Raw genomic sequence first — 17,643 nt, forward strand, 5'->3', positions numbered from 1 at the left:
TTTGACCGTATATATGACATAAAAAGAAATTAGGAATGTACTTTTTATCACAATGATCCCTTTGTAAAACTATCAAATTATTCACATAATATTCCTTTAGTCGTTAAATCTATGTTTTAAAAGCTTAAACTATACGCCCATAATTCATTTTCACTGCATGCATTTCAATTTTTAATTTAAGGGGAATGGGTTCGGGACCAACTCATTAATATTGTATTTTGCAGAAGACTGGTTTCCGCAAACCCAATGAAGGAACAGTAGAAGATACAATTTCTGTTGATTTATTTTCTAACTGTTATTAAAACATGCTGTAGTGTTTGTTTTAAATATAAAATACTATATTAAAGAATGGTAAGTAATAAGGGAGGACGCTTGACGTTTTGCGGTTTCAAAATATGTCTGTCATGGACGTAAAATACATCAATAAAAAAAGGGGGTGTAACCGTATATTTTTGTGTAGATTTGTACTGTAATGAAGATTAGATATTTAGTAACTAGTATATATATAAATGAAAGATTGACACATAACAGTTAATCTTGTTAAGAATTAAAGTTAAAACAGGTCATCTTAAAACTATTGCCAACTTAACAGGGTATTCAGTTCCGTTTGTGCCCAATAACACGATTACATCCTTCATAACCATACTTTAGAACTAGTAACATCTGCAAAATATCTTGGCGTAACCCTACAGTCTAACTTAAAATGGAACATTCACTACAACAACATCGTATCAAATGCAAATAAATCTCTTGGCTTTCTTAGGCGAAACTTAAAAATTTCTAACTCCAGTATCAAATCCCGTGCTTACCAATCAATAGTGAGACCAAAACTCGAATATGCCTGTAGTCTATGGGATCCACACACAGCAGATTATAAAAATAAGCTAGAAATGGTACAGAGGCGTGCGGCCCGATATGTATGTAACAATTACCACAACACCAGTAGCGTTACATCCATGTTAAACGAACTACAATGGCCCTCACTCAGTGAGCGCCGCCTCAAAACCAGACTTATCATGTTCTACAAGGTCATCCATGGACTCATTGCAATCCCATCACTAGTCCTCATACCATCAGATACTAGAACAAGAAAATTACATACTCAAACATTTCGGCAAATATCCACCTCTAAAGACAGCTACAAATGGTCATTCTTTCCGCAAACAATCATTCAATGGAACATGTTGCCACAAGTTGTGGTAGCAAGTCAAACCATTGAAATTTACAGAGATCAGTTGACACCAACTGTTCTCCACAACATAATTTAATTCTATAAATAACAATGTACATATTTTTTAATCACTTGTTGTTTTCTTTCATGTAAATATCACCAAGTATTCTACTAAGTTAAAGATAAATTTTTGTTCATATTTTTTAATCATATACTCCGCGCATGCAACAGTTCGTAATCTTCAATAATAATGAAGCTGTAACTGTATATCAGAAGAAGAAGAAGAATACACTTTCGCATACACGTTCACACCTCTCATGTTCGCACCCAAGGTCTGTTAGCATTCTTCACCTTCGCACCCAATTTTATTTCAAATTCCAGTTGAATTCATCATAATAGTTGTTTTAAATTGCTTTGGTGTAAATACTGAATGTAATGTATTTATTTAGCTTGGTATGAGCAAAATGATGAGTAAAACATTGAAGATTTTAAATGAAAAACACAAAGGATAATTGTTATTAACAGCTTGGTCCCTTTGATCTGAAACAATGAAACAATAAAATATTATAACCATCATAACCAAAACATGACAGAATTTATTCAACACACAAAATAAAAACGTAGTCAGAATCTCACTTTATTTTAAAACAAGTCAATGAAACAAATTATTTATTAAACACAAAAAAAAATGCTGTCTTACTTTATTTTGTGACAATGACAACAAATATACTTATAAGAATACACTTGTCAAAACTTGATTACAAAGTATTGAACACAAAACCAATTAAAATTTGGCGCGAACATGTAGGGTGCGAAAGGACTTTGAGTGCGAACATGTAGAGTGCGAAAGTGAAAGGGGGCGAACAGGAGTGGGTACAAACGTGAATGAGCGCAAACGGACCCGGATTCACTTAACAGTATAGGCTGTCTCATATTTGAAGACCATGTGGTTTAATTAGTTCAAACAGTTATTACGTTTTGAAAGGCTTTTTTATTTTTTACTTCATGTCTCTGTATGTCTTTAAGTGTCTAAAGTCATGAAAATGGTTTCTGCCTCAACCATATGTAGCCAGTAAACATGGTTAACTCCTACTATTGCTAAGTCGTATCTTTTAAACTTGTACCACTCAAATAGGGCTCTCCACGGTTAGTTCGGCCATATTGGATAAGTGGCACATTTTTATATATTTTATAATGGAGGTAAAAATGGTGTGAAAAATACAGGAAAACATCATTAAAACAGAGCAGATGATTGGAAACATTCATAGAATTTCCTATACTTTCATACTGCATGTATCATGTGTATTTCCAACTCTTTCCAAAAAATCTGCCCCCTATCTAATATGGCCGAACTAACCGTGAAGAGCCTTATTCAACTATTATCAATGTAAACTTGAACCATTGCCAACTCACATGTAATCAGACGACAGCGTTCTCCCTAGATATTTCATTTAGTTTCCTGGTTACGTAAACCAGGGATGGGGTAATTAAAAATGTAATGGTAATTGAGTGTAATGCATTACAATTTTCCATGTAATTGAACATGTTGAATGTAATGTGTAATTGAGCATTTTTTTAATTACATGTTATGGTAATTTAATTAATTACAATGAAAAAATCATGTAATGCTCAATTACTTTTGAATTACATTTCAATTACATGTACTTTTATGGTGTTAAAGATTAGGATTTGTATTTAACAATATAAACTTAAATTATATGTATTTTTTCAAATATTGATATCACATGCTTTTTTAATGTATGAAGTCTGTAATTTATTCTGAAGTTTTTATTTATTTGACCTACAGATTATTTTTTTAATAGTTTTATTTTATTTTGTGGACCGCAAATAGTAAAAAATAACATAAGGTCTTAAGAGCTACATATTACCATGATGCTATTAGGCCCTGGGAAACACTAGACGACAGTCCTCTAATCTGAAACCAAAAGTCCTATTACATGTATTAGGAAAAGAACAATAATAATGATGAATTTATGTAAAATATGTACACAAAAACTCATATAGGAAGTTGAAATAATGTGAAAAGTTTTTCAACATGTTCAAATGTTACTAAATTTGTTTGATGAAATAGCTCATACATTTATTTTAACATTTCATATCATGATATCTAGATCTAATGTTATTACTGTTGAAGCCATTTAAAGGAACAATAATGAGGATCAAAACAATTATTTCTGAAAAAATGACTTTTGTATATATGTATATATAATGCCCTCAATTATTAAATATTTGATTGACTGTCTTTTTTTTATATTTTTTAGAGATTTAGGTTTTGTGGTGATCTTGACTGCCCTGATTGGGTTCTGGCAGAAATCAGTACATTATCGAAAGTGGTAGGTAGAAAAATGATTTGTTTATTATATATTCATGTTCATGATACATATTGTATGAATAATTCGAGAAAGCTAATTGTCACCAGTTTTTTTTAACTTTTTCTGTGAATTTCATTCAGAGGCAGACCCCCTTGTGTGGGAAAAAATTGGTTGATTATGTAGGGTATCACTGAGATATGACTGGAGGGAACCCCCTCTTATGCAGTCAGTGGGCCCCCTGACAAATATTTCTGGATCTGCCACTGTCTAAGATTATTTTGAATGTACCGGTATATATATTACACTTTGCTACACAGCTACTTTTGCATAGGTATTTTTTCTGTACTAAAAAAATCAGTACTGGTAATTTACTTTTAATATTTAGTACTATTTCTTTACTTTAAAACTATTGTAATATTTAGGTACTTGTAATTTACAGTACTTGATTTGTACTAAATATTTTGGTACAGAAATAATACAATATTCCATGTATGAAAATCACAACTTTAAGAGATTTGAAATAGAAAAACTTTCAAAATGCTGAAAATGTAACGGTAGTAACCAAAAATATTCAGTACCTAAATTTCAAGTACAAATAAAGTACTGTAAAATACAGGTACCTAAATATTACAATAATTTTAGAGTAACAAAATAATACTAAATTTTAAAAGTAGATTTCCAGTACTACAAATTTTTAGTACAGAAATAGTACGGTGAGTACCTATGCAAAAGTAGCTGTGTAGGGATAGTTGGTTTTCCGGTTTGAATGGTTTTACAGTAGCTGTTTTGGGGGCCCTTTATAGCTTGCTGTTCGGTGTGAGTAAAGGCTTTGTGTTGAGGTCCGTACTGTGACCTATAATGGTTCACTTTTACACATTGTAACTGGAATGGAGAGTTGTCTCATTGGCACTCATACCACATCTTCTTGTATAGATTTATGAATGTTTACCCAATTTTTTTACTCTATCTCAATCATTGGTTTTTTAATTTTTGTGGTTTGAAATTTTGCACTGTTGGAACAATAAAAAAATTCCCTTTTATTTCAAGAAAAAAAGCTTAATACAGGAATAGTTTTGTAATCCCCATTTGCAATAGAATATGTCATACTGTATATAAGTACACATGAGGACATTCTCTATATTTTATCATTTTCATATTTTACAGACTTCAGTGAAGATCAAATTACTCTGCATACAAGTCATCAAAGATCTACTGGATGTTGGAATAGATGTAAGATATTATATAACTTGATTTATATATCCTCACCAGACTTGGCTGAAACAGTTGTATAATTAAGTTAAAACCTTTTTATGCATTTTCAAATACAAAATCTGTTAGTCGACCTGAATTTTGCGATACATTATGTAAAAACGGAAATTTAAGTTAAATAGTCCCTACAGTACAGAAAGTTTTTTTTCACTCAAAAATAAACATGTGTTTGTTGGGTGATCAATTTGCAAAAAAGTGAATAATGAAAAAAATGGTGGGATGTATGCTAACCTGCTTGAAAATGATAAATAAGCACAAAAAACCTGGTTACTATATTTGTTGACATTTTGTTTTTCAGTTAAATTTGTATGAATCTGAAGGAGTTAAAAAATCTAATAAGAGTTGTCCCTCTTTTCATAAGGTAATGTCAAATTTTACAAAAAGGTTACAACAAGATGTTCTGGTTAACATGGTTTAGACATTTTTAGAGCTTGAAAAAAACTGAATTAATTATCCTGATTTTATTTTTATTTTCAGTATGATAAAGTTTACAAACTGACAGCTGATGCTAAATTTGGTAAGGTTAAATATAATCCATTTTTTTTTCTAGTACTTATACCCCTGTAAAACTCTCAAATTTGAACTTATTATACTACTGCAGCAGTTTGTCATTGCAACTCCTCTGCTAACATACAACGGAATATATGAGCTTGCTTTCAAAGGTTCTTTGATAAAAAATGGTGGCTGCCATACATTATTGATGTTTTTAAGTTGATAACCTTTTGAATCTCAATTAAGTGTTCAGTTATCAGTACATTGTACTCTTCTGCTCAAGGGGATTTTGTCATTTCCACAAATCAACACATTTAGAAATCTTTTTGTTCAATAAGTTTACAAATGCCTCAGGGATTTAGTTATAGTGGGTTTGCCTTGAGTGCAAGTGGTGGTTGAGTTGGAATCAGGCTGTGTCATATCAAAGACTTTAAAGTTAGTATTTGCTACCTTCCATTAAGTACATGGCATTAAAGAATAAGAGCAAAGACTGGTCAGCTCAAGGTCTGAATATTGTGTCATGTACAGTGACATGTCTTCCTGCTCACTGTAACCATATGAAATATCAGTCTCATGATAGTAATCTAGTACAAACCAGGATTAGTGTTCGTATTACATTAATATATACTCGTCTTAAATATGGAATGAATTCGCCTCTGTAACTTGCTCTGGGCATTTAGTAGCAATCAACTGTCATCATCAGTAGTCCATAATGTTAAATAATTTAATTTTGGATGTAACGCGTATTCTGATTGGCTGACGTTATTTTGTTATCAGCCCATAGACATAATTTAATCATGTGACCGTGACGTCATCAACGTTTTTTCATGGTTTTCTACCGTTTAAAATGGAATTTAGAATTAATTTGAATATAAGAAATGACTGTAATATTTTTTCTGTCTATTTGAAATAACTTAAAAAAATGTGGTGCACGCGCTTAAATAACCCGCTTCGTGTTATTTCGAATAGACAGAAAAAATATTACAGTCATTCCTTAAATAGACAACTAAAGATTAATTTTGGCACCCTGCACACTTTGCCTTAATTTTTTTTTCAAAAAATATATTTAGTTGAGAAGAAAATAAAAAAAAATGAAGAAGGCCAATGACTGAAACATCTTAAAAATTGGTTTAATACTACAATAATGTAAAGTATGTTCCCTATTCAAATTTTTAAAACAAGGATAAAGATTAATTTACAGAAACTTTCAAGACAATGTCTTATGCTGTTGTTTGTTTACTGTATAATATTAAGATACCATAAGATAAGAAAAAAAATATTTTAATTCGCCATAAGTCAAATATACAAATAAATTTACAAGATCTAAGGAGCTTTTAACAGAATATAAAATCATGAACATATTAAAAATCAGTCTAAGATATAATCTCACACATACATGTAGCATACAATAAAAAATTTGAAGGAAATTTAAAATGAAGAAAAGTATGTTTTACCTACATGTATTTGACAGTTTTAAAATTTAGATTGAAAATATGGTAATTAACTATTTAGATAACTAAATTACATTTAATAAAATAAATTAAAAAGATTGGAACTTTAGTACATGTGTATGCTTTGAGATCTAGAAATTTCAAAGAACAAGATACGATAGTTTATAAAATTACTGTATTTGTGACATGTGTCCCAGGGGTGGATCCAGCCATTTTTAGAACCAGGGATCCAAACCAAGGATACAGGGGGGAAAAGGGGGGTCCAATATGTTTTCAATATGTTCCCGTTCAAATTAATGCATTGATGGTCCCCAAAAAAGTGGGTGCATACCCTACGACCCCCCTGAATCCCCCACTGTGTTCAACATTTTCATAATAATTGTCAGATATTATTTTTTTGCAGAGACTGGAGATGTAAAAGCCAGCGTCGCTGTTTTGTCTTTTATCTTGTGTTCTGCTGCCAAGTATAATGTGGATGGTGAATCACTGAGCAATGAACTACAACAGCTGGGTTTACCTAAAGGTATTGTTATTAAATTTTTACCTATATATAGCTAGGCACCTTGCTTTATTTGTAAACATTTAATACCTGTATTGATGCACATGACTTATCTTTCTTGAAAACCAAACTTTTAAAGTATATGAAACAAGAGACTGATGAAAAACAATGTTTATTTAATTCTTGAACCAATGCATATATATCATAAACTTAGTCTTCTGTCATTTGTCTGTGCACCATTTTATTATTTTATAGTCATCCATATAGTATAATTGTAAAAAAAAATCTTTCTGTCTGTTATGATGTGAAAATATGGCAGCTAACTAACTTGTGTTTTGGAGCTGTAGTTAACAGTAACAGGTTGTCACCATAGTAAACAATAAAAAAAGAAGCATGGATATTAAGAAAGTGTATAACATATACAATAAGACAATAGTTTACTTCAATGGCAGATCCATGCGTATTGCGATCATCAGACTTTGACGAGAAAGTTCACTGCATACAGAAAACATATTGGCGAATTGTTGATTGGAAGCAATTTAAACAATTAAATAAAATAAAAATTTTCTAAATTTTGACAAAATATCGAATTTTCTTGAATTTTATATGTACATAACAACGATAATGAAAACTAGCCATTCAGTTATTCAAAACATATGCATAATTTTTTTTTTAATTTTAATATCCATATGATTTTAAAGGCAAAAAAAAAGTGAATTCAAAATCTTTTGTTATTTCCCAAAAGATTTTTTTTTTCCCTAGAGAAAGTTACTAGTTTAACTGCATATGTTTTTTCAATAAGCTAATATCATATATGTGAACTACATGTAAATTTTGGTAGCTGTCTCTTCCATATCTGATTGATATTCTTGAGCATGAGAACACTTGAATACTCAAAGAAACAAAATGCAACTAGCAATTTTTGTCTATTAAAATCAGAATCAGATAAAATTTTGCTATGAGTAGTGTTTTTGAACTACTGATACCACATGGACTGGACACACTTGAAATAAACTTATTATAAAAGGTTACCTATATATTCAACACTGTAATAAGATCATTGAATATTGTTTTTATTGGTATAAATATTGATTTTGTTATCAGTAAATTAAAAGCCAACTAAATATTACTAGTATGTTATATACATATACATATTCATGGATCTACAATCTATCGATACCTGTAACTTGGCACTGCACAAGGTCATATTTTTCTCTGGCTGTTTATGACGTCTTTACACTAAATCCATTGGATGTTGGATATGTACGGATTGTTAGTTTAGTCTTAGATGCATGATTTTTTTATTAGTTGTTAGTGGCTTTTAACTAGCTGTCAGATAACTGCGAGTACTCTCAGATCTGTTCATCGTGTCTTTTTGTGTCGGGATGTATAAGTACATGGCCACGTCCACTTGTATTTTTGTCCATCTGATGAGTTAAGCCTTTTTCAACTGATTTTTATAGTTTGTTCTTATGTTGTACTGTTATACCACTGTCCCAGGTTAGGGGGAGGGTTGGGATCCCGCTAACATGTTTAACCCGGCCACATTATTTATGTATGTGCCTGTCCCAAGTCAGGAGCCTGTAATTCAGTGGTTGTCGTTTGTTTATGTGTTACATATTTGTTTTTCGTTTTCATTTTTTTACGTAAATAAGGCCCTTAGTTTTCTTGTTTGAATTGTTTTACATTGTCTTTTCGGGGTCTTTTATAGCTGACTATGTGGTATGGGCTTAGCTCATTGTTGAAGGCCGTACAGTGACCTATAGTTGTTAATGTCTGTGTCATTTTGGTTTTTTGTGGATAGTTGTCTCATTGGCAATCATACCACATCTTCTTTTTTATACACCCATATTTTAAGATGTGAAACGAACTTTGAAAGTTTTAAGATTTATAAAAATATTGTAATTTGTTATTTTCAGAACACGCTACAGCACTAACCAAATCTTACAGTGACAGTTTAGAAAAATTACAGGCTCAACTTAGAAAACATAGTCTTAGATGTAAGTAATCAGTGTACTACACTGCATATAAATATACCATTGAAAGTTCATTATCTTGGTAAAACAGATATTAAAGGGTGGGGTTCTCCTCTTTTGGATGCTTTGATAGCACCACACTTGATTTTTTCAGCATTTACCTTAAATTTTTATAATAGTTCTGAATAGCTGTATTGAAGACCCATTGGTTGCCTTCGGCTGTTGTCTGCTCTATGGTCGGGTTGTTGTCTCTTTAACACATTCCCCATTTCCATTCTCAATTTTATGAAAATTTGCAGGTCTATAATTAAGTTTAATTGTCATAAAACTAATTTACTTACATGTTTGTATTTAAAAGCATAGCAAAGGTGTAGAATTTATATATAATCATTTTTCAATGGTTCAGAATACAATCCCAGTTACAGAATACCAGTCCAAGTACCTGCAATTGAAGTCCCTCAATTAACCTATAAAATAAAATTGTGAATGGAAATGGAAATGGGGAATATGTCAAATGGACAACAACGCGACCATAGTGCAGACACCAGCCAAAGGCCGCAAATAGGTCTTCAATGTAGTGAAAAACTCACGCACCCAGAGGCGTCCTTCAACTGGCATCTAAAAAATATGCATACTAGTTCAGTGATAATGGACGTCATAAACACCTAACAAGAAACTAGAATTAAAAATCATACCAGACTAACAAAGGCCAGAGGCTTCTGACTTGGGACAGGTGCAAAATTACGGTTGGGTTTCATAATCTAGTATATTATAAGAGCATAAACCTGAAGCACTACCATATATTAAATGGAATATTGTACAGAGATGAAAATTATGTCGATATAAAAATAAGGAGATGTGGTGTAATTGCCAATGAGACAACTATCCATTGAAATTCAAATGAAGTGTATATAATCAATTCTTGGCAACCATACAGCCTTCAATGATGAGATAAACCCATATTGTATGAAAAATATGAAACAAGTCAATTTAAAAAACTAACGGCCGAATTTATAACAAAACAGTTTTCGAATATGACAATAATGAACCAACAACAACCACAGAAATACAGGCTCACCTGACTTCAGACAGGCACATGAAGAATATGGTGGGTTTAACATGTTTGTGAGCACTCAACCCTCCCCTAATCCCTGACAGTAGTGTAAAATTACAACAAAGAACAACTTACTTAAAGTTAACGTATGTAAAGGAGTAAGTTCGGTAAGGGCCATATTTGGCCCCCATTATACGGTTCAATGTAACAAGATGAAAAATGTTTTAATTTGTTTTTAAGACATGTGAGAAAGTTAAATATAACTATTTTTGTCAAAGTTTTATACTTATAAAGAGTTGATATTTACATCCAAAATAGCTCAAGATAAGAGATTTTGGCAAAATTTGACAAAATCAGCTGAATTTCAACCAAATTTAGGATCAGGAAACATGGAGCACAGGTGTTAACAAACTAAATATTCTAGGTAGACATGTTAAATGTCTTTACAAACATTATTTTAAAAGATCTTGGTTGTTGAAGTATGAGCTCTATGTTTCCTGTCCAATAATTAATGAAAATTTACCCATTTTCATTGTTTTTTCATTGAAAATTAAAAAAAAGTACTATTTGTGATGTCATTAATAAAAAGCAGGAACATAAATTTTCAACAAAAGGGCTTATTAGGGTCCCGCCAAAGGCGGTCCCCTATAGTGATCAGTCTGTCCGTCCGTCCGTCAGTCCGTCCTTCTGTCCGTCCGTCCGTCCGTAACACTTTGTGTCCGCTCCATATCTAGAGAACCATTATGATTTCATACTTTATACTTTACATGTTTATTAACCACCACCAGAGGGCGTGTCATGATGTATGTACAACTTCCTAGGTCAAAGGTCAAGGTAAAAAAAACTTTGGTTTCAGTTGACAACCCTGTGTCCTGTGGTGAAGATCGTGTCCGCTCTATATCTTGAGAACCGTTATGATTTCAAAGTTTATACTTGACATGTATATGAACCAACACCAGAGGGTGTGTCATAATTTATGAACGACTGCCTAGGGCATAGTTCAAGGTCAAAAACTTTGGTTTCAGTTGACAACCCCATGTCCTATGGTAAAGATTGTGTCCGCTCTATATCTTGAGAACCGTTATCATTTCAAAGTTTATACTTGACATGTATATAAACCAACACCAAAGGGTGTGTCATAATTTATGTGCAACTTCCTAGGTTAAAGGTCAAGGTCAAAAACTTTGGTTTCAGTTGACAACCCCATGTCCTATGGTAAAGATCGTGTCCGCTCTATATCTTGAGAACCTTTATCATTTCAAAGTTTATACTTGACATGTTTATAAACCAACACCAAAGGGTGTGTCATAATTTATTTACAACTTCATAGGTCAAAGGTCAAGGTCAAAAACTTTGATTTCAGTTGACAAAGCCATGTCCTATGGTAAAGATACAATTTTTTAATGCACATTATTCACAGCGGGGCCCACAGAGATGGCTCCCATCTCAATGATATCTAGTTTCTATCTAGTCACTGTATTAGCTATGATTCATTGTGATATTGGTCGATAAATCCTAATTTAAAATTTAGGCTAAAAAATTAAAGTGGGCCATTTTAAGACCTTACCGAACCTACTCCTTTTAAGTATAGTCAAAATAAGATATGTTTATTTGATATAGGATTACTTTTATTTCAGTATCACAGTTAGACTCTGTTGAATGGAGAGTAGACTACATATTAAGTTCTAGTCACTTGAAGAATATTGATGAACCATGTGTACAACTAAGGTTAAAGGTCAGGGATCCAAATACAGATAATGTCAAACCAGTCACCTTTACTGTTACAGCTGATAAATTCAGGATTTTGTTGAATGGTAAGTTATACTTTAATGACACTATTCCTGTATTCTCTTTTTTACTTCCTAAAATAACACTTTTATCATCGTTTTTCTACCTGGTGTGAGTATCTGTAGGCTCCTCTTGTTTTTGAAATTTTGCCAGATATTTGGAATATTTGGGTTTTATCCATAAAGTACCATTTAAAAGTTTTGCCCACTTATTCCTACTTTTTTCCCATAGTTTGATTACATGTAGTTCAAAATGTCATCTTGGAAAATCTTTTAAACCTTGTTATATTTTCATGTTTTTTGAAAGAAAAAAAATGCCAGTGTTTATATGTATGAAAAGTCTAGAGAGAATTATTTCCCCTCAAATGTTCAATGTCTTACATAATGGACCTATTATTTTTTCTGCTTTTCAAGATTTTTTATTTTTTTCAATCAATTTGTAACAGTCTTTTAAAAAGCTTAAAATTTCAAGTAGCGAACAGCCTTAATATACATCATCTGACTAATAATCAGTCTTCACATTAAACTTTTGAATTTAGAGGCCCAAAACTGAGTTTATTAGAAAAGTTTAGATTGTTTTTAACTTTTACGACCAAGTAAATAGAAATCTATGAAATTTTGACCCAGGTTTATGACCACAAAAGGAAGGTTGGGATTGATTTTAAGAGTTTTGGTTCCAACAGTTTAGGAATTAGGGGCCAAAAAAAAGGGCCCAAATAAGCATTATTCTTGGTTTTCGCACAATAACTTTAGTATAAGTAAATAGAAATCATTTGAAATTTAAGCACAAGGTTTATGACTACAAAAGGAAGGTTGGGATTGATTTTGGGAGTTGAGGTCCCAATAGTTTAGGAATTAGGGGCCAAAAAGGGGCCCAAATAAGCATTTTTCTTGGTTTTACACCATAACCTTAGTATAAGTAAATAGAAATCTATAAAATTTAAACACAAGGTTTATGACCATAAAAGAAAGGTTGGGATTGATTTTGGGAGTTTTGGTCCCAACAGTTTAGGAAGAAGGGGCCCATAGGGTCCAAAATTAAACTTTGTTTGATTTCATCAAAAATTGAATAATTGGGGTTCTTTGATATGATGAATCTAACTGTGTATGTAGATTCTTAATTTTTGGTCTCGTTTTTTTCAAATTGGTCTGTATTAAGGTCCAAAGGGTCCAAAATTAAACTAAGTTTGATTTTAACAAAAATTGAATTCTTGGGCTTCTTTGATATGCTAAATCTAAACATGTACTTATATTTATGTCACCCGATCGACAATGTCGGGTGACATATTGCTTTTCCTCTGTTTCTTTTTCTGTATTATTATTATGTCACCCGATCGACAATGTCGGGTGACATATTGCTTTTCCTCTGTTTCTTTTTCTGTATTATTATTATTATTATACTTCCACCTAATTTTGTCCGCCCACTTTCTCAGAACCAAAAGTACCAATCAGAATGATGGTGCACTATAACAAGGAACCCTGACTCCCCAGAGTCTGTGCAACTTTGGAACTAAAAAATGGCTGCCATCACCATGGAAACGGAAAAATGGTGAACAAATATAATTTTGGAGTTCCTTGAATTATTTGAGAATGCTTAAGCTTAAAATCTTTAGATTTTAATACAATGTAGGTGCCCACTATATACCGGTTTTGGATGATTTTGGCACATTTTGGAACTGCTATGTTGCCATGGCAACTACACCAAAAATTTCAAAAATATGGAAATGCTCCAATTTTTTTGAAACTTTAGTATAACGATGAGCAACTTTGGTAGATGTGGAATTTGGCGTTGGAATTTCCAAAATGTCTGCCGTTTCCATGGAAACAATGCAAAAAGGTCAAAATGCTCCAAAAACTTCCGGGTTTGGTGAATAACTTTGGTATGCTTGAACTTAAAATCATCAAATTTTTATGCAATATAGTTGTCCACTATATACAGGTTTTGAATGATTTTGATAATCATTGGAACTACTATGTTACCATGGATACAGGAGCAAAAATTTCAGAATGCTTCAAAATTGATGAAACTTGATATGATTGTTAACTATCAAGTCTTGATATGACTTTTGAAGTTGGAATTTCCAAAATGTCCACGGTTGCCATGGAAACTGCAAAAATGTCAAAAATTCTCAAAATGGTTTTAACTTAATGAAATTTGATATAATTGGTAACTGACAAGATAAGATGAGATTTTTGACTTTGAAATTTTCAAAATGGCTGCCGTTGCCATGGAAACGGTATAAATGTGAAATACTTTAAAATGCTCTGAATATACTGAAAATTTACAAAAAGATGAATAGCCATGCATATTTGTGCATTTACTGTTAAACAAGTTTGAAATGGCTGCCGCTTAGTGGCAATAGGGGGAAGGGTGACATCCGCTATTGCTTGCAATGGCAATTCTAGTTATTATTATACTTCCACCTATTTTGTCCGGCATGTTTTTTGGAGTGAAATGGAACCAATCTTAATGATAGTTCACTATAAGGTGGAACAAAAAATTTCGGGGTGCAGGTGGGTCTAAGACCATAAAAAATGGCTGCCGTTTCCATGGAAACAGAATAATTGTGAAAAATTCCAGTTTTTGGTTTTGGTGAATAATTTGAAGATTCTTAAACTCAGAATCATCATATTTTGATACAATGTAGGTGCCAGCCATATACTGGTTTTGGATGATTTTGGCAATCATTGGAACTACTACGTTGCCATGGAAACTGCACCAAAAATTTCAAAAATATCAAAATGCCTCAAATTTTTTTGAAACTTCATGGTAACGATGAGCAACATTGGTAGATGTGGAATTTGGCGTTGGAATTTCCAAAATGTCTGCTGTTACCATGGAAACAGAGCATAAGTGTCAAAATGCTCTGAAAACTTCAGGGTTTGGTGAATAATTTTGATATGCTTGAACTTGAAATCAACAAATTTTTACACAATATAGTTATCCACTATATACAGGTTTTGATTGATTTTGACAATCATTGGAACTACTCTGTTACCATGGATACATGATCAAATATCTCAAAAATTTCAAAATGCTCCAAAATTGATGAAACTTAATATTATAGTTGACTGGCAAGTCTGGATGAAATTTTGACTTTGGAATTTCCAAAATGGCCACCGTTGCCATGGATACTGCAAAAAAGTCAAAATTTCTCAAAATGCTTTGAACTTAATGAAACTTGATATTATTGTTAACTGGCAAGTACAGATGAGACTTTTGACTTTGAAATTTTCAAAATGGCTGCCGTTGCCATGGAAACAGCAGAAATGTGAATTTTGTTAAAATGCTCTGAATGTACCGAAAATTTACAGAAAGATGTATTGCCATGAATCTATGTGCATTCACTGTTAAACAATTTTGAAATGGCTGCCGGTTAGTGGCAATAGGGGAAGGGTGACATCCGCTATTGCTTGCAATGGCAATTCTAGTTTTGATTATGGGCCCAGTTTTCAAATTGGTCCAAATCAGGATCCAAAATTATTATATTTAGTATTCAGCAATAGCAAGAAATCTTCAATTGCACAGTATTGTGCAATAGCAAGAAATTGTCAATTGCACAGTATTGAGCAATAGCAAGAAATCTTCAATTGCACAGTGTTGTGCAATAGCAAGTATTTTCAATTGCACAGTATTGCGCAATATCAAGAAATATCTAATTGAACAATATTGCGAAATAGCAAGAAATTTTCAATTGGAGTTATCTTTCTTTGTCCAGAATAGTAGTTGAATCAACTTAAATCATTGTTTTATACAATATTCAATGTATATTCACTTTTACTACCAACTGATAAATTAAAACAATCTTTACCATTCAGTGCTAACAAGCACTTGTTTTACATTTTTTATATTTTATGATGTATTTAAAAGAGAAGTTATTGTTGCAAACTCCATTAGAAATTTGAATTGAGATCAGTTTTAGAATAAGGGAAAGGGGGATGTGAAAAAAAATTGGGGGGGGGGGGGGGTCAATTTTTCTCATTCCAGATTTCATAAATAAAAAGAAAATTTCTTCAAACATTTTTTTGAGAGGATTAATACTCAACCGCATAGTGAATTGCTAGAAAGGCAAAAATATATTTTTTATGTTCATTAGACCACATTCATTCTGTGTCAGAAACCTATGCTGTGTCAACTATTTAATCACAATCCAAATTTAGAGCTGAATCCAGCTTGCATGTTGTGTCCATACTTGCCCCAACCGTTCAGGGTTCAACCTCCGCGGTCGTATGTGCCCTGCGGAGCATCTGGTTGTTTATACATATATGTTTAAAAGTTAGTTCCTGTTCTCTAACTTTAGTTTGCTTCATCCAAATGATATGAAATTTATACATAAGGCTTGTTGCCACAAAACACAGATCAATTTCAAATTTGGGTTTCATCAATTTTATTTTTTTGGAATTAACATAAGTTCAAAAAAACTATAAGTGTGAATAAAGACAGAAGGCGAAAAGAAAGGATCTATGTAAACTCATGTCCATAAAAATAGACAATATTTTAGCCAAATTAAAAACAATAAAAGATAAACAACACTAAGTTAATATGTATGACTTTACAAATCATCTTTTCAAATTGGCTAAATACATTGGATATCTTCTTTGATGAAACTTTTTATTCATCACAGGAAAATAAACTGGAGGTTAAGATTTGGAACAACAAACATGTACCTATAAAGAGTTTTTCTCTATACATTGTCAATAATAAATATCATGCAAATTTGGTTTTCTGATGTACATTTGTTTTCGGTTAAATTTTTCAAATTGTAAAAGTTTAGCAACTGCTCAAGCATATAATAAATTTAGTGTAAAATGTTGTAAATTTGCTATCACAATGACTTGTACCCCACATACAGATTTTATATATTTTTTTCTTTTTTTTACAGAGTTGAAGCAGGCAGATTCTTTGATGGAGAACCTATCAAGCTGACAATGTTGAAGACAAGGATATAATTAACATCTAATACTCAAAAGTTATGAAAATGAATGATTTGTCTATGATTTTTTACATTTGTATAATGGTCTGAATCAGGGTCCTACATTTTGTATTCATCTTTAGGCATTATTAATTATTCTAATTTGTTTGCATGCAATTCTCTCTTATTTTAAACATCCCATTATTTTTTATATAAGGTATTTTTTCTCTATTCTGTATATTTCCCATTATTTTCAATTCTGTAAACCCTTGAAATTGTAGAATGTATAATTATAAATGCCAACGGTTTCGATAGTATAGTGGGAAATTACTGTAATAATGGTACTTGTGGATGCAATTGATAAGGGTACTTCGTATGTACATTTGTGTCAGGGTTGGCAAAGTATTACCCACCCGGGAATTCCCGGGCTGGGCAATACTCCCAGAAATGGGTGATAGTGGGCATTACTGGGCAATATGATTTTTTAAGCTTATTTTAACACAAAATAGTAAAGACTTGTTATAGTTTCATAGTATAACAGCTAAACATATACTTTTTATACAGATAACCATTGACAGTCATTTCTAGAAAATTCAATTTCATTCTCTTCTCTCTTAATTTTATATGTAGGCAGAATACAAGATTTGCACATTTAAAGATACCTTTTAATTACCAAGTATTGTTTCAATAATCCAAAC

General features: G+C 32.0%; 1 protein-coding gene across 1 annotated transcript; it reads left to right on the plus strand.

Annotated features, from left to right (window-relative positions):
* Positions 1-222: 222 nt before the first annotated feature.
* LOC139495628 (COMM domain-containing protein 4-like) lies at positions 223-16,962 on the plus strand. Its single transcript, XM_071283913.1, has 8 exons — positions 223-351; positions 3,454-3,525; positions 4,669-4,734; positions 5,251-5,290; positions 7,120-7,239; positions 9,135-9,215; positions 11,883-12,059; positions 16,916-16,962. The coding sequence occupies exons 1-8, from the start codon at positions 349-351 to the stop codon at positions 16,957-16,959; spliced, it is 603 nt and encodes a 200-aa protein (XP_071140014.1). The 5' UTR covers positions 223-348; the 3' UTR covers positions 16,960-16,962.
* Positions 16,963-17,643: the final 681 nt, after the last annotated feature.

Source organism: Mytilus edulis, chromosome 11 (assembly GCF_963676685.1).
Source record: "Mytilus edulis chromosome 11, xbMytEdul2.2, whole genome shotgun sequence".
NCBI lineage: Eukaryota > Metazoa > Mollusca > Bivalvia > Mytilida > Mytilidae > Mytilus > Mytilus edulis.

Bases quoted from the DNA above. Each gene is read 5' to 3' on its own strand.
- LOC139495628 (XM_071283913.1), top strand. The intron at 5,291-7,119 runs GTAAGGTTAAAT...ATTTTTTTGCAG, and splicing joins GACAGCTGATGCTAAATTTG to AGACTGGAGATGTAAAAGCC. The intron at 9,216-11,882 runs GTAAGTAATCAG...CTTTTATTTCAG, and splicing joins TAGAAAACATAGTCTTAGAT to TATCACAGTTAGACTCTGTT.